Source organism: Pecten maximus, chromosome 18, assembly GCF_902652985.1.
Source record: "Pecten maximus chromosome 18, xPecMax1.1, whole genome shotgun sequence".
NCBI lineage: Eukaryota > Metazoa > Mollusca > Bivalvia > Pectinida > Pectinidae > Pecten > Pecten maximus.
In genome coordinates this window covers 19,529,507-19,551,444 of record NC_047032.1, presented here as the reverse complement: position 1 = coordinate 19,551,444, position 21,938 = coordinate 19,529,507, and the positions used below count along the sequence as shown (strand labels likewise).

The following is a 21,938-nucleotide window of genomic DNA, read 5'->3' as shown; positions in this document are numbered from 1 at the left end:
AAGCTCCCTCCACTAGTGTAAAAGTTTAGTACTGTATTTATCCTCAAATAAGTCCCCTCCACTAGTATTAAAGTTTTAGGTGGACTTATTTGTAAACTGATTTAAGCTTTCAAAATTAATGATTTTGCAAAAATGCAGAGAGGAGCTTATTTTTGGATGGGTTTATATGCGGTGAAATACAGTATTAAATCCTCGACATGAAGAGTATCCAGTGACATTTTCATTTGGTGCCTTTTTTGTCTGCAGTGGACGAGGAAGTTGTGTGCTCTCCGCCTCCTGTACAGCCGACTTCATCACCCCCTGAGGACTCCTTACTCCAATGTGGCTTTGGTGATGGTACTAGTAGGGACCTGTGTGGATTCAGCTCTCAAGTTCGGTCCGGACAACAGGACTGGCTTCATAGTGAAGATATTCCCGACAGACAGATAAGGGCTGGAGCACAGTTACCATCTAATGAATGTATATCAGTTTGTTATACAGGATCTGTAGTAGCTGTATATATGTTTAAATTCTGTTCATTCATGCAAATTATTGACTTATTGTCAAGGTCAGAGGGACTAAATAGTTTAAAAATTGTATTCTAAAAGACCCCCATATGAATATCTTTGATCTACTTTTCTTTAAGCTTGACGGGGTAAAGTCTTAGGGAGCTGTTGCTATACCATCGTACTGGTGGTGTTGTCGTTGTCCATTATACATAGCTAGATTAAAGTTTCTGTGAAACAGTGTTGTGTCAATACTAATGAGGATACGGCTTAGGTATTTGACATGTGTGTTCATTGTGACAAGACCTTTCCGTTGGTACTACATTTTAGACCTGCTGACATTGACTTTGATCTTTAACCTAGTTATTGAAACTAGTTCCAAATTTCAATTAACACACTTGGCGACCTATGTTGTCTGCTGACAACTTTAGTTAGGTAAAAAAGTAATACATCTTTTGATAAATCTACTTTTATTCTGAATGACCCGTGGTGCTCAAAGTTTCCTCATATCAATGACCTTGACATATTAGCAAAGTCACAATGGTCAGATATTTAAAAACTTCTTAATCAGTGATCTTCTATTCAAATTCTAGAAGACCTGTTTGCCTGATATTTTTCCAGCAGGTAACAAGGAATAAATGCTATAAAGATTCAGCATAAAAATAATCATGGCCTATTTTCAAGGTCTCTTTTCCACATTATTAGATATAGCAAACATTTTTTAGGTGCTCATGTGAAACAGCAACCTTAAGCGGTCATTGCCAAATTTCACTGGAACAAAGTCATTCGGAACTCTAGGGGGAATCAAAATGTTGCTTATTTCAATGATAAATCCCGATGAGTTCAGGATGGGACCGGAAATAATTTTTCCCAAAAAACGCTAACAACACACTTAGACAATCTTGTCTCCTTCCGCAATGTATTTGTTGGTGATTAAGTAATATGATTAACACTTTTATATGTTTGAAGACAGTTGTTGAATTTAAATAAATTATCGAAAAACAGCTTAAATCATACACAACGGCCTGTTTTATCGCTGAGTATTCCAAACTTTTTTCTGTGCAAATTATTACACTTGCTTCCTGGTTTGTGCGAGGGGAGGTAACTTGTATACACTCTAGTTGATGTGACATAGGAAAGTCATCATGAGCTCTTGGGTTGAAAATAGTCTCGGATTTTCCAATTGAAAATCGATAAGTGAAATCTGTGATTGTTTTTACATTCGATACTTAAAATCAAAGAAGAATACTTCCGATTGATTCGTCATTCCTGAGGAATACTCACTAGGCCACACAAAAATTGCTATGCTGGTTGAGTTGGTTGAAATGATTATTTAAGGTGAAACCTAACGTTAGCTTGTTTCCGTAACAGAAATATGATAGCAATAAAGAGGTTGCATGTTTTAAATCAGTTGAAAGTGAAATGCTTGCACAAAGTACAGTATATAACACGATAGTGCGATTCAACAAGTCACAAGAACAGGTACAGTAGACCAGTTCATCGGTCGGCAACAAATTCCGAGACGAGTTTCTCCTTACAAAAGTTGTCGGATCTCTAATCAGGACACAGATCAGTTATTACACGGTGGAGAAAAAAGCAGTAAATTGAGTATGATTTAAAATCTTAGGAACCAAAATAAACTTGGAGAGTAATTCACAGGAATCTAATCAAGAAATATGATGGACATCACAGATTAATCAATCTAAGAATTAAACTTTATCATTGTATGTCAATTCAAGTGGGGTTTAAAAAATATAATTCTTCACAACTTCAACGCATCCAGAGCCTTTTAAAAGTAAATACAATTCTTTAAATTGACATAGGATAATCATCAGTAAAACATTCAGGAAGGCACTTAAAAAACAATAAAAATGTCTTCTTAATACATGCCATTTTATATTTATATAATATATGCTTTTCTCCTGTATTTCAATCCCTCATGCACAGCACCTATAAGTGGCCTTGAAACTTTGATGATGTTTGTACATTTATATATATTTTCTGCCTTTTCATCAGATGGATCCTACATGGTTTACTACGACGAATCTGGCAGTGCAACCGAGGGTGATTCGGCGATGTTGATATCTCCGGCCATTGTCACCAATAGTAACAGCCGATTGGTGTTTTCCGTACACACTGCAGGCAACAGCCTTTTGTCTGTGAGAACCAATGAATCACAAACTGAAAACTTTGCTTCGAGTCTGGAAAATCGATGGTTGTACAAGTGTATGGAATTACCACCTAATGTTGCAGTTTCGGTGATCTTCACAGCTTCTCAGGGAGCAGACAATGAAAGCCACATTGCAGTCAAGGATGTTGGAGTAGAGTTAGGAAGTTGTCCAGGTAGCATACAGGCTAGCTATACAAATTTTGATGCACCCATCAAATTTGATGGGAGTATTCTGGTACAGCCATCTATCCTATGTAAACTTTTGTTTGTCCACAATCTCCCGTCTTTTACCCTTCTCTTTGAAAGGTGGGTTTTTCAGCCATGTTAATTTGTTAAAGAAGTCGGCCTAAAGAATTTTGGCAAGAAGGTTCATGCTGGAAATCAGTTAGGATGTTAAGGGCAGGGAGCCAAGAAAGTGTTTTTATTTTTCAGCCTCATAAAAGCTTTGACATGGCAGCCACAGTGGTAACTTTGTAACATGATAAGACAATCATGATTTCCTGAACAACTATTTAAACTTCTTCCACCAGTGAGACTCATTCAGCTCCAACTTACCAGAAATGACCTTTAAATGGTCCATACCAAGTTTTGTTATTTTTCAGATCGTTCTGAAATCCAAGATGGCCGCCATGGTGGCCATCTCGAAAAACACATTTTAAACTTCTTCTCCATGCAGTTTCACTGGTGCCTTTGAGCTGGAAATTGGTGAGGGTGTTAAGGAAGGGGAGCCAACAAAGTGTTGTTATTTTTTAGCCTGGTAAAAATTTGACATGGCAGCCATAGCGGCAATTTTGTAACATGATTGCAGAATTATTGTATTCCTGAACAATGCCTATTTTAAACTTCTTCTTAAGTTCCACAAGTAACATTCAACTCAAACTTGGCTACAATGATCTTGAGATGGTCCTTTATATCAGTATTGTCTTAATCTAATTGATGATTGATCAATTCCATTTTCATATTTGTAGATATGTTTTATAAATTGAATATATTATGAACTTTCCTTTTCAGGCCATTTTCCTTGAATTAGAGAGACTACAAATCATATTGATGTGACCCTTTTTATTGACTCCCTTGGAAGGTCACATGTTTGACTGTACCAGTATCTTGTTTGTGACTTTTAGTTTTCTGATTTGTACTACAGGCCCTGCAAGCTGTACCTTTAACAAGCCGGGAGATTGTAGTTACATGTCAGTGTTTGACCCAGAGATGCCATCGATGAAGTGGGAAAAAGTTGACTTATCCGGGACAACACCATTCCCTCAGGACCACACTACTATGTCTGCTATAGGTATACAAATGGTGGGGCTGACCTTCCCGTGGAACTGAAGGGCGGGGTCGAAAAAGGGGGGAGGATATTTGGCTATTTTGCGAAGGACAATTTCTCTATGTAAATGTATGCACTGGATATCATTCTTATTTGACTGGAAGTATCCCTAGATGGTAGGGATTCAAAGTTGTGCAAGTAGGGCTGGGCCAAATAGGGGAAATATAGCAAATATTATAAATTCCTTCTACAGTAGGAAAAAAGGAGTTGGTCCATATTTAGTCTGAAACATGATTTAGTGAAGGGGAACGTTTTTTATAAACAGGAAGGTAATATAAGGCAGGACCCCCAAGGATCTGAAGGGTCCAGGGATTCAATAGGGGATATATTTCAAATTCTTCAAAATTCTTCTCTTTCAAAGGAAAGATTCTATCCAAATTGGGTCTAAACTATCCTTAGGTTGAGGAAATTCTTTTTGTTCAAAAGGTCACCTGGGTCTCCGGGCCCCAAGGGGTGAGTCAAATAAGGTAAATTTAGCTATATATAAATTCTTTATAATCTTTCTTCAGTAGGAATGACAGGATTTTAATTTAAGGTCTCCACATTGGAGATACAGGTGCTCTTTAGGATCACTCTGTCCAGATATCTGTCTGCCCATCCTTAAATTAGTTCTCGGCTGTTAATTTTTTTATTTATCTGATTTAAAAGAAATTTAGCCTAAAGGTCGAGGTAAAAAAAATTTTTGCATCTTTTAACTGCTGAATGCTTTGTTGGTCTGAATTAAACATGGAGTCAACTGACCAAAGATTAAGAAGACTGGGTTGAATGTCAAGTTCATTTTGGTTCAATGTTTCACATTTTGCCATACAGTAATCACTGAAATATCTTAGTGAGTGATACAGGCCTCTTGTTTTGAAAATGGGCAACTGATAATAATAGTCTGCATCATATTTTGAAAGTTAATTTCAAGTCCCATATGAATTGTTTCTACCTTTTGTAAATTAATCAAACATTTGAAAAGGTGCTAATTGATTTGCGAAATTTAAAATTTCAAAACTATTTACAGCTGGGATGACTGCAAAATATTGGCTGCATGAAATTAAAAAACTTGGCACTAACTGTATTTCCCTGTTTAGGAGGTGTATACTTGAGTCAGCAGTATGGTGATACTAGCAAAGAGTACGATGGTTACTCCTCTTGGCTTGTCACACCTCCCATCAACTCGCAGTCGGTCTCCAGCGTGGAATTTCAGCTGATAAAGAATGGTCACTCTCGTCTAACTGTCGGCTTTATCCCTGTTGGTGAGCTCGCTGCGAACCAAACTTTACGAGATGCCCTACAGAAGTATAATATGGACCGCAGTAACTCCACAGTAACTCCACTCTTAGTCATAGAAGCTTCTAACGATGCTGACATGTGGCAGAGCTATTGTGTTGACCTCAGTGACCTTCAGAAACAAAACGGCAGTATTGTATTTATCCATCAAGGTGTTGATCCGATGTCTAATGCCTATTCCGATGCCTATGTGTATATAGACGACATCTTTATGGAAAGTGAAAGTTGTCAGAGTAAGTATCATCTGTAAGAAAAACAACAAGTTTACAAGACAGGTTCCATAAGGCCTTTCTGAAATTGAATGCTTCTTCAGGAGGATCTAAACTTATGTTTATTTCTGTCACCAAGATACATGATGTTCAAGTTGTATACATATATACTGTGCCTACCGGGGAGGTATATGTAGTACATGTATATGTATATTTTGTACAGTATTCAACCTAGCCCATTGAGCACTAACAAAAGCACAAAAGGGATGGGCTTAATAAAAAAAACATATACACGGAAACGTGTCCATGTGAAATCTGGGTGGAAAAAAATGGAGATACATGTAACTATTTCTCTGTTCCTATAAGATAATATTACATCAATGAAATTTATAACAAAACTCACAACAATAAATACATTGTAGAGAGTCTGGACACTTGTGACTGGGAGAACCCTCACAGTTGTGGTATCAGATACGGGGATGATGACGTCTGTCCACTGAACACAGATTTCCGCTGGCAGCTTGTATATCTATCTAATGGTAAGTTTTTTAAGCCAGTCAATTTTGATGAGAGTATTATAGTACGGTACATGTTGTCTGTCCGTACTTCTGTCTCTCTATCCATTATAAACTTGTGTTTATCAGGAGATCTCCTCTTACATTTTTTACCTATCAATTTAAAACTTGGTATATAGTACAATCATGATATGAAGTAGTGTTTTCCTTCAAAGAAATTTGATGCGACTATTTTTGCAGAAGTTAGAGCGCTTTGCTTATTTCAGTATTTTATATTTTGTCCAAAGCTCTACTCTTACATTTTTGAACTGATTTGTTTCAAACTAAAAACAATTTGGTTTAATTAAAATAACCAAAAAAAAAACACAGATTTACCTGGATAATTTGAAAAACAGATTTTTGTGGGGGAAAAATTGATTTCTGTGTTATTTTTTCACCTCTCTGATAATTTTCAATATTTATCTGCTTAAAAGTGTAGAGACAATGGATATTTTAAGAACTGCTTCCAGTCATTATATAACACACTGGGATACTCAATTAACAGGCAGTTGATCATAGACCTTGATAGTTGACACTCCAATACATTAGTTCACACTCCAATACAATAGTTCACACTCCAGTACAATAGTTCACACTCCAGTACAATAGTTCACACTCCAATACATTAGTTCACACTCCAGTACAATAGTTCACACTCCAATACATTAGTTCACACTCCAGTACAATAGTTCACACTCCAATACAATAATTCACACTCCAGTACAATAGTTCACACTCCAATACAATAGTTCACACTCCAGTACAATAGTTCACACTCCAATACATTAATTCACACTCCAATACATTAGTTCACACTCCAGTACATTAGTTCACACTCCAATACAATAGTTCACACTCCAATACAATAGTTCACACTCCAATACAATAGTTCACACTCCAGTACAATAGTTCACACTCCAGTACAATAGTTCACACTCCAATACATTAGTTCACACTCCAATACAATAGTTCACACTCCAATACAATAGTTCACACTCCAGTACAATAGTTCACACTCCAATACAATAGTTCACACTCCAATACAATAGTTCACACTCCAATACATTAATTCACACTCCAGTACAATAGTTCACACTCCAATACAATAGTTCACACTCCAGTACAATAGTTCACACTCCAATACAATAGTTCACACTCCAGTACAATAGTTCACACTCCAATACATTAGTTCACACTCCAATACATTAGTTCACACTCCAATACATTAGTTCACACTCCAATACATTAGTTCACACTCCAATACAATAGTTCACACTCCAATACAATAGTTCACACTCCAATACATTAATTCACACTCCAGTACAATAGTTCACACTCCAGTACAATAGTTCACACTCCAATACAATATTTCACACTCCAGTACAATAGTTCACACACCAGTACAATAGTTCACACTCCAATACATTAGTTCACACTCCAATACATTAATTCACACTCCAGTACAATAGTTCACACTCCAGTACATTAATTCACACTCCAGTACAATAGTTCACACTCCAGTACAATAGTTCACACTCCAATACATTAGTTCACACTCCAATACAATAGTTCACACTCCAATACAATAGTTCACACTCCAATACAATAGTTCACACTCCAATACATTAGTTCACATTCCAATTAATAGAATTTGAATAATTTTCTTTTGCACACAGAACACATGCTGATTGCGGATTCCTCCTACGGCTGGCTAAATGACAATGCCACTGTCTACTTGCCGTCAAACAGTTCTGGTCAGTCTTTACAGTTCAAGTATAGGTTCCGTAGCAAGGAGAACACATGGATAGGTGTCAAATTAGGTTCATATAATTATGGAATAACAAATTTGTTCCCTGTTGATAACTGGCAGCATTACTGCGTCCATACTCCAAGTGAGAAGACAGAATGGAGGCTTGAGCTACAAACACAGAGAGGACGAAGTCCGTCATCAGATGTTGCCATTGTAGATATTGGTTTATCCGATTCTCCATGTCCAGGTAAAATTGTGTTAAGATTCCATTTACCATGTTTAGGTTTAGGCCTAATATTTCATATATGTACATGTATCTGTTTGTAAGAGTTTCCATGTCAAGGTAAATTTCTTCAATGATATTTCTGATGTCAGTTCAACTCAAACAAAGAGTAATTATGATTGTTAACAAGGCTGTTATGTTTTTATACAGTACACAATGTTACTTTACACAATATAAAATTTGTTAATTTGAGCTTCTAATTCTAAACATTAATTGTCTTCCTTCGTCATGTTCTTTACTGTATTAGATATATACTAATCAACACAATGTATCACTATGTGTTGTTGATATTACGGTTAAAATTTTAATTTCCTGTCATTTGTACTTGTGAAATTATGATAATTTTTCTAATTTCTAATTTAATAATTTAATTGTTAATGATCTGGTATAACATTTCAGAGGTGTCAGCAAACTGTACCTTTGAAAGTAGCAGCACATGCGGCTTTGCTATGGACAAAGGATGGTTTCTAAAAAAACACCAAGGACAACCAGGTGAGATAGAAGGTGTCAAACCGATCGAGTCAGGACCCCTCTTAACACTATATTGGTTTACGGTAACCCAACCTGTTTTGTTTTGGTCCTTCTGTGCACGTGCGTACGTATGTACTCAGCACTAAAGTTTGTCAGCGCTCTAACCGCTTCATTCCTTGAGGGATTTTGATCCCAAGCACAATTACATAGGACCGAAATATCTCGGACAGTATTTAAGTTTCAAGGCTTGTTGGGTCAAGGTCACTATTACTATTTTTTGGAAATACTTTGTCAGCACCCTAGTAGCTTTATTGTTCGAGTGATTTAGATCAAGCCTCACGCAATGATACAGGACAGTTTGAGTTTCAGGGTTGTAAGGTCAATGTCAAAACTACTTTTTGTTTTCTAGGTCATCTGACCCAAAGGGTCAGGATGACCTAAAGTCATTGTGCATCATGCGCTGTGCACCGTCCGTAAACTTTTCATTAAAATGACTTCTTCTCAATAACCAGAATGGCGAAAGTATTGAATTTTGCATGTAGCTTCCTTGGATTAAGTTCTACCAATTTTGTTAAAATGAATGACCTTGCATGACCTTCATTCAAGGTCACGGGGGTCAAATAGGCTAAAATCTTCAAACGACTTCTCAATAACTAACAAGCCCAGGGACTTGATATTATGCTTGTAGCATGCTGGGGTGAAGGGCTACCATGTTTGTTTAAATGAATGACCTTAACCTTCATTCAAGGTCACATGGGTCAAATACGCTAAAATCTTCAAACAACTTCTTCACAATAACCTTGAGGCGCAAGGACTTGATATGAGGCATGTAGCATGCTGGGGTGAAGGGCTACCAAGTTTGTTCAAATGAATGACCTTGACCTTCATGCAAGGTCACATGGGTTGAATGGGCTTAAATCTTTAAACTATGATTTCTTGATAGCCAAGAGAATCTGATACGTGATATTTAGCTAATAGTATACTGGAATGAAGGACTAGAAAATTTATTGACATGAATAAACCTAGTCTACTCTGATATTCGAATAAAGTGGTAATCAGCAAAGTATTTGCAGAAATAACCTGGATAAACTTCAAAGTTGTTGTAGAGCCAGGTGAGCGATACAGGCCCATTGTGCCTCTTTTTGCATCTTTCTGATCTCGCACCAAGAAATGCCCCTTTGTATACTTGCTATAGTAGTATGGTGTACTCAAGGTAGTCAGATGACCATTAAGGCCCGTTGGTCCTCTTGTTTTCTTAGAAAATCCCAGTTTCATTTTATATAAATTCTCATTCATAATACTAACATTACAGTTTCTTGTATTATTAATCTCGACAACTTTCCCACTTCCTCCAATCCATGTCCTGGATAATTTTGAAGAATGTAGTAAGAAGCATCAGAAACCAATAAGGACATGGTATATTCTTCATTGAGGACATGGACAACCTTATTTCAAAGGTGTTTTATGCACCAAATTTTCAGAAATGTTTACAAATAAAGCGTTATTAGATGTTCAATACTGTGGCCCAAATAACCTTAGCAGAACATGTTTTGTATAAATAAGTATTTTATCCTGTAGAAAACCTGCAAAGGGGCCGGGTGAAACTAGTTGAATAACTTATACATTGATGCTTATGTGGTACCCTTACTTATTTCTCCTCTACGGCTCAATTACCCTACATACTTTAGAACATCAAGTTGAAAGGTTCTTAAAGGACCTAGATCTTCCCAGCATGAAGGACAGCATATTGCATGTCTCTAATATCCTATATTTGTTAATTTCAGGCCATTACCTGTCAATCCACACTCAGTACAGTGAATACCAGTACCGTAATCTGCTGTCCCCTCCTGTCACCAGTGATTCCGGGGCAAGTCTCTGTGTAGAGTTTCTGTACCTTATGAAAATATCCATCATTGATGACATCAGCTACATCATGGTGAACCTGTTTGATCTTGCGTACTCCCAATCCGATGCCCATGGAAGCTAAGAAGATTACATATCATTCCAATTACTGGTTAATGGAGCGAGTCACTGTCAATTTATCACGCTTCCGATTCCAGATTCAGGTTGTTTCCGATACCATCACAGAGTATGGAATTGATAACATTAAGGTCACCGAAGGCAGCTGTCAGCCTGTAGGTAAGTGGTATTGAGTATATAACTGTACATTGATATTGTATTGAATATATAACTGTACATTGATATTGTATTGAATATATAACTGTACATTGATATTGTATTGAATATATAACTGTACATTGATATTGTATTGAATATATAACTGTACATTTGATATTGAATTGAATATATAACTGTACATTGATATTGTATTGAATATATAACTGTATATTTGATATTGAATTGAATATATAACTGTACATTGATATAACTGTACATTGATATTGTATACAGATTGTTAAAATGTCTTATGAATGCCTGTTATAATGTGGGGTACATATGTATTTCACAAAGTTTAGAAAATATGGGGGGGGGGGGGGGGGGGGACTTAAAAAGGGTTAATCTGTATTCATGTGTAAATACTAGTAAAAGCAAATAGATTTGTTGCAGATTTGATATTGTTTATGTTAATGCCTGTCACATGTGTATTTCACAAAATAAAATCCAGACAAAACATTAACTAAAAGAGTATAGAGTAAACCCACACCAGTATATTTGAAATAAGCCATGGATTATTAAACTGAAAATCAGTTGTAGTTAATTATAACAAGTTCTTGTCAGAATAAATCAATTTAATAGAATAGCATGAACATTGCAGGTGATTATCTTAAATAAAGACACATATTTGTTATTAGTAGCAATAGTTAGGCATTTCTGTTTGAAGACCTTTTAAACATGTTTTGTTTAATATATTGATGCCATATGAAATTTCAGTGCCCTAATTAACAATTATGTTTGTATTACTGTATACCTGGTAATTTTGCCCACGTTTAATTTTCGCCATTTTCGCCCTTTGAAGATAGTGCGAATTTAAGATGAAGGCGAAAATTTCAAGCTGAGTTGAAGGATTTATAAACCATAGTACAAGTGTAGTCAGATCACAAACATACCCTCTTACTTTTCAACTGTAAAATCATGTACATGTACTAGGCTTAGCATTTTCAATTAAAAAACGATACATACTAAGTTATTTTAAAATTTCAGTCATTTTTTTTAAATTATGTAGTCCAGTCATGATAAAAATGAAATACAGAGTGGCATCAAATTCCTGCCATGGAAAAGACTAATTTGATGAGTTCACCGTCGCTTAATTGTGGCTTCCATTCATGTACATGTATGTACATGTGAACAAGAGAAAACACTGGTCAGTCATTAGTCACAGTGCGGTGAACTTTCAATTGATCGTGCCCATGCATACCTGATATTACTTGAATTAGCAGGGACTAAAAGAAAATCTGAGCACAGGTAAACGTTCTTTGTTTGACACCAGATCACATTTTACATCTCATGCTGATAAGACAATTGGGGAACTCGATAAGTCCTGAGTGGTCCGAGTGCAACTTGTATTGAGAATTCCGAACAGAATTTTTCGATTTTACAAAAGAGGAAAAGGATATTTCTGGAAAACCATTTAGGGCGAATTTGAAACAGGGCGAATATGTTTTGTGTTGCTCAAGGACGAAAATAACCTGGGGCGAAAATTACCAGGTATACAGTATAAGGAAACACAGAATCCAGAAAATATAAGCTGAACATTTGTTTACATGTGTAAACCACAAAGTTTATCCTCAAGGCCAACCTGTAATACAAGGTCAAACTGCATGTGATATAGCATCAAACTGTGATAAAAGGTCAAACTACATGTATGATATAATGTCAAGATTAAACTGAGATATAAGGTCAAAAGAAACATTGAAGGGAAAGCTGGTTTTTGTAAAAACAGTTTGAAAGAAGTCTAAATTATAATACAGTAAAGAATTTTCCCATACTGATCCTTCTCATAACTGATCATTTCTTGATAAGAAACAAAATGACACTAATATTTGGATTAATTATGAACAATTTGAAACACTATTAAAACAGTTTAGCTCACCTTGTCCAAAGGACCAAGATGAGCTTATGCCATACCGTGGTCGCTGATTGGAATTTAATTTTTACTGGTTAGCATCATAATGGGGTGGGGACTAGGGACTTAGTTTCTTTCCACACAATCATGTAAAAACAATCCTTTGGGTCTTCTTACACCCCTAGGGAGTCTGGACTTCATATTTTATATATATCTTTGAAGCAGTTGAGATCCCTTAATTCCCCATACCCATACTAGTATATAGTATTGTTAGCAACAAATAAAGCTATTAACAAATTGAACATGAACATATTTTGATGTTTGGTCATATTCAACCAGGTAAGTGATGCATGCCCTCTGGGCCTCTTGTTTCCTGCCAAAATGATTAATATATACATGTACTTGAAATTACAATCAGTTATAGTTAATTTGGTTCACTTCTACAAACTGAACCCACCCTTACCCAGCCAAATGTTCACATCTAATGTATGGCTGGTTTTTAGGTGAAGTTTTGCTCTTCTCTTCATGATAAAATTTGTATTTTGGAGCAGGATGAAATGTGGTTTATAGAAATTTTACACTTTCAGATTGTGGTAACAACTTATTCTCCTGCTCTGTGGACAATATGTGCATCGCCATGGAACATGTGTGTGACAGTATAGCTCACTGTCCTGGTGGTGAGGACGAACGAAACTGTGGTATGTATGTACACAACGTGACTGTTTGTCTCGTTATGGTACACAGTGAGGGAAATAGACAACCCCGCTAGGTCAGCGTAATCCAAACAGTTAAACCCCCACCCCCACCCCCCACCCCCGACCTGTTGCATCATTCTTTAGATACATTTTTCCAGAACTGATTTCTATTTAATTGTGATGAATCCCTAATTAACTCAAATATCAACACATATAGTAGGTAGCTATACATCACTTCATTATCTGACATATTTAATAAGAATAAATTGCTGTGTGTATGTTTATTAATCTTCAAGTTCCTAACAGAAATTTCCGTCGTTTTCCAAGATGGCGGACATTGAGAATTGACGATCTTTTTTTTCCGAAAAAAACAACTTGAAAACGTCTCTACCTGTATAATTTGCGCACCCCTAACTTTAAACTTTATTTCAGTACAAAAAAACTGTCCAAATTACACAAGTTTTTACGATACTGTAGATTACTGTAGATTAATCAGATAGGCTCTTTATCAGAAAGGCTTTTTATCAGATTGGCTCTTTATCAGATATGCTTTTAATCACATAGGCTCTTTATCAGATTGGCTCTTTATCACATAGGCTTTTAACAGATAGGCTTCTTATCAGATTGACTCTCTATCAGATAAGCTCAAGCAGATTGTCTTTTTAGGTCACCTGAGACAAAGTCTCAGTTGACCTATTGCAATCGCCTTTTGTCCGGCGTCGTGCGTCGTGCGGTGTGCGTCGTCCGTCGTCCGTCGTAAACAATTTACATTTTCAACTTCTTCTTAAAAACTGCTTAACTAAATTCAATGAAATTTTACAGGAAGCTTCCATGGTTGAGGGTGAACCAAAATTGTGAATTATATGGTCCCCACCCCCCAGGGGCCTGAGGGGCGGGGCCAAAAAGGGTCAAATTGACTAAAACTTCAAAAATCTTCTTCTCTACTCTCAGATAAGGTGGAATCAAGCACTCTTCATAGATGAAAGGGTCTTAAGGTGCTTTACCAAAATTGTGAATTTCATGACCCTGGGGTCTCATGTTTGCCCCTGAGGAAGGGGTAAACTTTACTATATTTTATATAGGGAAATCACATTTTTGACTATTATTTGTTGGATTTGTATTGGAATTCATTCTAACTTGTATCAAATTATCAGCATGGGATGACAGTTTGATGGTATGTACATGTTGGCCCTAGTTGACCCCCAGGGGCTGGTGGGCGGGGCCAAAAAGGGTCAAATTGACAAAAATTTCAAAAATATTCTTCTCTACTCTCAGATATGGTAGAATCAAATACTTTTCATAGATGGAAGGGTCTTAAGGTGCTTTACCAAAATTGTGAATTTCATGACCCTGGGGTCTCATGTTTGCCCCTGGGGAGGGAGTAAACTTTACTATAGTTTATATAGGGAAATCACATTTTTGACTATTATTTGTTGGATTTGTATTGGAATTCATTCTAACTTGTATCAAATTATCAGCATGGGATGACAGTTTGATGGTATGTACATGTTGGCCCTAGTTGACCCCCAGGGGCTGGTGGGCGGGGCCAAAAAGGGTCAAATTTACAAAAATTTCAAAAATCTTCTTCTCTACTCTTAGATATGGTAGAATCAAATACTCTTCATAGATGGAAGGATCTTAAGGTGCTTTACCAAAATTGTGAATTTCATGACCCTGGGGTCTCACGTTTGCCCCTGGGGAGGGGGTAAACTTTACTATAGTTTATATAGGGAAATCACATTTTTGACTATTATTTGTTGGATTTGTATTGGAATTCATTCTAACTTGTATCAAATTATCAGCATGGGATGACACTTTGATGGTATGTACAGGTTGGCCCTAGTTGACCCCCAGGGGCTGATGGGCGGGGCCAAAAAGGGTCAAATTGACTAAAATTTCAAAAATCTTCTTCTCTACTCTCAGATATGGTAGAATCAAATACTCTACATAGATGGAAGGATCTTAAGGTGCTTTACCAAAATTGTGAATTTCATGACCCTAGGGTCTCATGTTTGCCCCTGGGGAGGGGGTAAACTTTACTATAGTTTATATAGGGAAATCACATTTTTGACTATTATTTGTTGAATTTTTATTGGAATTCATTCTAACTTCGTTAACATTATCAGCTTGGGATGACAGTTTGATGGTATGTACATGTTGGCCCTGACTGACCCCCAGGGGCTGATGGGCGGGGCCAAAAAGGGTCAAATTAACAGAAATTTTAAAAATCTTCTTCTTACAGCCCAAATAAGGTAGAATTAAATACTCTTCACAGATCGAAGGGTCTTAAGGTGCTTTACCATAATTGTGAATTTCCTAGCCCTGGGGTCTTGCGTTTGCCCCATGGGAGGGGATAAACTTTACTATAGTTATAGGGAAATCACATTTTTGACTATCATTTGTTTTATTTGTTTTGAAATTCATTCTTTCATTCAAATTTACTGAAATATTTCAAAAATCAGGTGACCGTTAAGGCCCATGGGCCTCTTGTTATTAGATAGCTTGCAAAAGGCTTTTTAGCTCACCTGTCCAAAGGGCAAGTGAGCTTATGCCATCCGGCCGTCTGGCGTCAACTTTTTCATTTAAACAGCTTCTTCTCAATAACCAAGAGGCCCAGGGACTTGATATTAGGCCTGTACCATCCTGGACTGAAGGACTACAAAGTTTGTTCAAATGAATGACCTTGACCTTCATTCCAGGTCGCATTGTTCGAATAGGCTTTAATCTTCAAACGTCTTCTACTCAAAAACCAAGAGGCCCAGGGACTTGATATTGGGCCTGTAGCATGCTGAGGTGAAGGGCTACCAAGTTTGTTCAAATAAATGACCTTTACTTTCATTTAAGGTCATATGGGTCAAAAAGGCTATAATCTTCAAACAACTTCTTCTCAATAACCAAGAGGCCCAGGGACTTGATATTGGACCTGTAGCATGCATAGGTGAAGGGCTACCAAGTTTGTTCAAATAAATGACCTTGACCTTCATTCAAAGTCACATGGGTCAAATAGGTTATAATCTTCAAACGACTTCTTCTCAATAACCAAGAGGCCCAGGGACTTGATATTGGGACTGTAGCATGCTTGCATAAATGGCTACCAAGTTTGTTCAAATAAATGACCTTGAATGAAGGTCAAGGTCACATAGGTCAAATAGGCTATAATCTTCAAACGAATTCTCCTCAATAACTAAGAGGCACAGGAACTTTTTATTAGGCCAAGTTTGTTCAAATGAATGACCTTGACCTACATTCTATATCACAGGGGTGAAATCTGCTTAAATCTGTAAACAATGATTTTGCGATACACAAGAGTCTCCGAGACCTGATATTAGGCCAATAGTATGCTTGAAAGAAGGACTAGAAAATTTATTGATATGAATAAATCTAGCCTTCTCTGATATTTGAATAAAGAGGTAATCAGCATAGTATCTGTAGAAATGACCTCAATCAACTTCAAAGTTGCTGTAGAGCCAGGTGAGCGATACAGGCCCATTGGGCCTCTTGTTCATATGTAAAACAACTGCAAGATAAACATGAAAAATTGTGATTTTACCCAAACATTATTGTATATTATAACAGGTTCCTTTAAGGCTGAGAGTTTCAACTGTTCATTTGGAGATCCTCATATGTGTGGCTACAGGACCTTAAGAAGTGAAATATCAATGTTCAGTACATGTGACCACACCACTAGGGATGATTCAGGTAAACCTGCTTACAAAGGTGATTATTACTCTAATTTACCTGCTTACAAAGGTGATTATTACTCTAATAAACCTGCTTACGGAGGTGATTATTACTCTGGAGGTGATTATTACTCTAATTAACCTGCTTACAAAGGTGATTATTACTCTAATAAACCTGCTTACAAAGGTGATTATTACTCTAATAAACCTGCTTACAAAGGTGATTATTACTCTAATTAACCTGCTTACGGAGGTGATTATTACTCTAATTAACCTGCTTACAAAGGTGATTATTACTCTAATTAACCTGTTTACGGAGGTGATTATAACTCTAATTAACCTGCTTACGGAGGTGATTATTACTCTAATTAACCTGCTTACAAAGGTGATTATTACTGTAATTAACCTGCTTACAAAGGTGATTATTACTCTAATTAACCTGCTTACGGAGGTGATTGTTACTGTAATGAACCTGCTTATGAAGGTGATTATTACTCTAATTAACCTGCTTACAAAGGTGATTATTACTCTAATTAACCTGCTTACGGAGGTGATTGTTACTGTAATTAACCTGCTTATGAAGGTGATTATTACTCTAATTAACCTGCTTACAGAGGTGATTATTACTCTAATTAACCTGCTTATGAAGGTGATTATTACTCTAATTAACCTGCTTACAAAGGTGATTATTACTCTAATTAACCTGCTTACAAAGGTGATTATTACTGTAATTAACCTGCTTATGAAGGTGATTATTACTGTAATTAACCTGCTTATGAAGGTGATTATTACTGTCATTAACCTTCTTACAAAGGTGATTATTACTCTAATTAACCTGCTTACAGAGGTGATTAGTACTCTAATTAACCTGCTTACAAAGGTGATTATTACTCTAATTAACCTGCTTACAAAGGTGATTATTACTCTAATTAACCTGCTTACAAAGGTTATTATTACTCTAATTAACCTGCATCTTATTTACTTTGTTTATCTCCCCAATAACGGCTACTCCTCCTAAACTACTGAGGGAATTTCAATGAAGGTTTATGGCAATAACCCCTTATACATTGTAGATGTGCATAATCTATATCATGTTGTAATTTTGTGGTTATCATGGTAACCAGGTTACTATACTTTGTTTTTTGGGTGAGGGGGAATTTTGTCCAGTCAACTCCTCATAAACCTGTGAACTGCTTCAAGTCAAACTACACAGGAGTGATAGAGACCATGTGTAAATGTGCATGCATGATATTTCTCTACAGAATTTTTGGTTTCCAAGGTTACTAGGTTTCAATACCCATATTCTTTTGGAAAACTTTGTCAAGACAACTCTGACAACTCCTATATAGCTATCAACTGAATTTTATTTGAAATACACACTAATGTTAGGGACTCATAATGTGTACATATGCATGCAGGTTTTTTCCCCACAAATTTAGGTTGCCATGGTAACCCGTTCACTAAAAACAGTTTTTTGTTGGAAAATCTTCACCAGAGGGGCGGGGGGTATGAGTTGGCCCTCTGGACGACAGTTCTAGTTGAGTTTACTATGTTTATACCCCAGTAAATCTGCTTTTTTCTCTGGTAATTTTGTCTATGGCTCCAGAAATGCAATTTATCATTGAGGTTCAAGTTTGTTTATCATTCAGGTAAGTCATCTTCTTTACCAGGTAAACCTTCCCATGGTACCAATCTGTCCTGTCTTTCCAGGCTATGGTATACTGGTATCCATGGTATTGATCAATCTGTCCTCTATTTCCAGGCTATGGTATACTGGTATCCCATGGACTTGATCTTGGTGACACCAATGGATTTTCACTGCAGTATATGGAGAGTCCTGTAGTTGTTATAGGAGCCAGCAGCTGTTTAATGTTTTATGTTTATGGTCAAAATGAGTTACCACTGCGTTTAAGTCTGAAACATACAGAAGGTCATATCACAAGGATTGGAGATTGTAATACTGTTGTTGGGAAGGAACTGGATTGGTACCGGATAACCATGGATATTCCCTCAGGAAACTACAGTCTTATATTTGAGGCGGGAGAACATTTCTGGTCAAGATATTTTGGGTTGTGCTTAGATGACATTAGTGTGATGGATGGACAATCATGTGATAACATTGGTGAGTAACATCAACATATTTAGGCTTAGATAATAATTCTGGAAAAATGACTAGAGAACAACAGCATTATTTCACTTGAACCCACGAACCACCATCTCTTCATTTCTTACACTAATTTTGTCCCTATGTAATAGAGCGCATGATCAATTAAATCACTGCCTCCGCTAGGGATCGAACCCGGGACCTCTGGCTTGCTAGTCTTACGCTCAACCGATCAAGCTAAAGAGAAGATCTCTCTAGCCGAGCGGTATATTGCGGCTAGTATTTACCAGGGTTACATACTCCCCCTCCAGGAAAGAACTTGTCCTGAAGTTTCCAGGGGTAACAGCGATGCTTTCGCAAGCAGCGATGAGTATCATTCCCGTGTCCCTACATGGGCGCCAATGTAACAGAGCGCATGATCAATTAAATTTAAATCACTGCCTCCGCTAGGGATCGAACCCGGGACCTCTGGCTTACTAGTCTTACGCTCAACCGATCGAGCTAAAGAGAAGATCTCTAGCCTAGCGGTATATTGCGGCTAGTATTTCCCAGGGTTACAAATATATACTTTAAGCATTGGATGACCTTGGTGAGGTCATGTATCGAAAGTAGGTTACTCTGACCTATGACCTTTTACCTGCATCATAGAAAAAGCTTGTGTGGACTATTATCTTGGAAATGTATACAACTTGTCACTGAAACTTCATACTTAGAGCAAAAGTTCAACAATTTGTGAAGCAGTGTCAGGTTTCAAATTATATATATATGCTATATTTTGACCTTTGACATACATTAAAGTAAATATTTTTATCATTTTACATTTTGTTGGTGACTCACCAAGTTCACTTGTTTAAGATAGTTGTGTGTTGTGATTACAGGGTGTGGTCCAAATGAGTTTCTGTGCCACAACTCTTCATTGTGTATCCCTGCCCACCGTCAATGTGATTCCATCATTAACTGTCCTGATGGTGAGGATGAACAGAACTGCAGTAAGTATTCTATCAACATATTTTTTAAATTTTTTTGATACCTAGCTAATTCCCTGAAAGGTATTTTGTTTCAACAATTTTTACAAAAAGTCATTGTCGGAAGGACCAAGGTGAGCTCATGCCATACTGTAGTGCCTGTCGTCCGTCGTCTGTCAGTCAATAATCTTCTTCATATCCGCTCAATGGAATTTGACCAAATTTGGTCAGAATTGTACAAATGGTGGGTCTGCATGACCCCCTGAGGGGGACTGAGGGGCGGGGCGAAAAGGAGTCAATTTGGCTAAATTGATATAAACAACTTCTCTGAAACTATGCAATAGATATCGCTAATATTTTACTGGAAGCATCTCAAAGGAGTAGGTATTCAGAATTGTACAAATGACAGGGCTGACACCACGGGCGGCTGAGGTGCGGGGGCCGAAAGGGGTTAATTTGGCTATTGATATTGATATAAACACTTTCTTCTCTGAAACTGAGCAATGGATATTGCTCATGTTTGACTGGTAGAATCTCTTTGGGGTAGGGATTCAAAATTGTACAAATAGTGGGGCTGACCCCCTTGGGGACAGAGGGCGGGGACAAAAGGGGCCAATTTGTATAAACAACTTCTTCTCTGAAACTAAGAAATATATATTGCTCATAATTGTGTGGTAGCATCCCTATCGTGGGGTTGGGCCAAAAGGCAATATTTCACTTCATGGATTAATGCACTTTTTGGCATCAAAATCTCACATTCTTAGAATTACAATAAAACCAATCTACATGTACCCATATAAAATGCTTATGATATATTGACATAGCAAGACCGGCGACAAATATACATGAGCATCATTCTTGTTTTATATCTCATGAAACCAGGTGAGCAATATAGGCCCTCTGGGCCACTTGTTCCTGTCCCTTATCCTTAAAAATTCTAGCCAATTTATTGTCCTTGAAGGACTTTATTATCAGATCAAAGAAAAAGAAAAAATACTTCAACCATTTTTTCAACCCCATCTTCCGTGTTCATTTTCTATAGGAAGTATCATTGCCCAGGTGTAAAATTCATTGACGCCTAGGTGTAACCACCAGTGCCTTGTCAGTACAATTGAACCTAGTGATTCTTGGGTGAAGGGGAACTTATTTTACATAAAAGGTCAAAGGTCAAATTTATGGCAGCATTTTTCAACCGATCTCTTTGAAACTTGATATACATTATAATCATGACTTTTGATGCAACTATAGGTGCTGAAGTCACTCCCCTTTGTTTATTTTGGTAGTCAATTTTTTTGTTTGGAGATCTCCTACATTTTTCAAAACAATTTCTTAGGAACTTATTAGGCTTAAAAATTATTATACATGTATGTTGTATTTGCCTAATACAATTTTGGTTCAATAAATTTTGCAAAAGTTATTGCCATTTTTGTTTATTTTAGTATTTGATTTTTGTCCAGGGGTCTCCTCTTGAAATTTGGTAGATTTTATAATCATAATATCAAGTTAGGTTTGATAAGTGGGAGATTTTGATTTCTTGTTTTCCAAAATTTGTTAAAAAAAAATGAAAATTGACTTTGTAGTATAGCATGCAAGTTAAGGCGCTCTTAAGGAGTTGCAAATCTGATTTATGTAACATTGTTTATAACACATGTAACAGGGTGCTCATGCCTGCCACGGGTTATAGAGAATCCAAAAAGCCATAGTTTGGTTTACACTTTATTCTCCAGGTAAAAACCCTGTAAAAACATACAAATACACAATTTTAAAACTACAATTCACAATACCTAATGCGCTTTACATTACGATACATTTACAGCCTCTTTTTACAATTTATACATATCTTCAGAGGATATACAATTCTGGACAATTAAACTACATAAAAGTCCATAACGGCTATATTATACGTGTTACATATTACATTACAATTACCCTACACTAGAAATAAC

General features: G+C 36.7%; 2 protein-coding genes across 2 annotated transcripts; both read left to right on the top strand.

The window, feature by feature from the left end:
• The first annotated feature begins 197 nt into the window (after window positions 1–197).
• LOC117316291 lies at window positions 198–10,643 on the top strand. Its single transcript, XM_033870829.1, has 9 exons — window positions 198–204; window positions 247–459; window positions 2,502–2,909; window positions 3,800–3,946; window positions 5,059–5,490; window positions 5,889–6,005; window positions 7,697–8,017; window positions 8,453–8,545; window positions 10,309–10,643. Exons 1-9 carry the CDS (start codon window positions 198–200, stop codon window positions 10,509–10,511), a joined length of 1,941 nt encoding a protein of 646 aa, XP_033726720.1. The 3' UTR covers window positions 10,512–10,643.
• An 8,055-nt stretch (window positions 10,644–18,698) lies between these two features.
• Window positions 18,699–21,463, top strand: LOC117316290 (low-density lipoprotein receptor-related protein 2-like). Its single transcript, XM_033870828.1, has 3 exons — window positions 18,699–19,045; window positions 19,906–20,016; window positions 21,450–21,463. Exons 1-3 carry the CDS (start codon window positions 18,751–18,753, stop codon window positions 21,461–21,463), a joined length of 420 nt encoding a protein of 139 aa, XP_033726719.1. The 5' UTR covers window positions 18,699–18,750.
• Window positions 21,464–21,938: the final 475 nt, after the last annotated feature.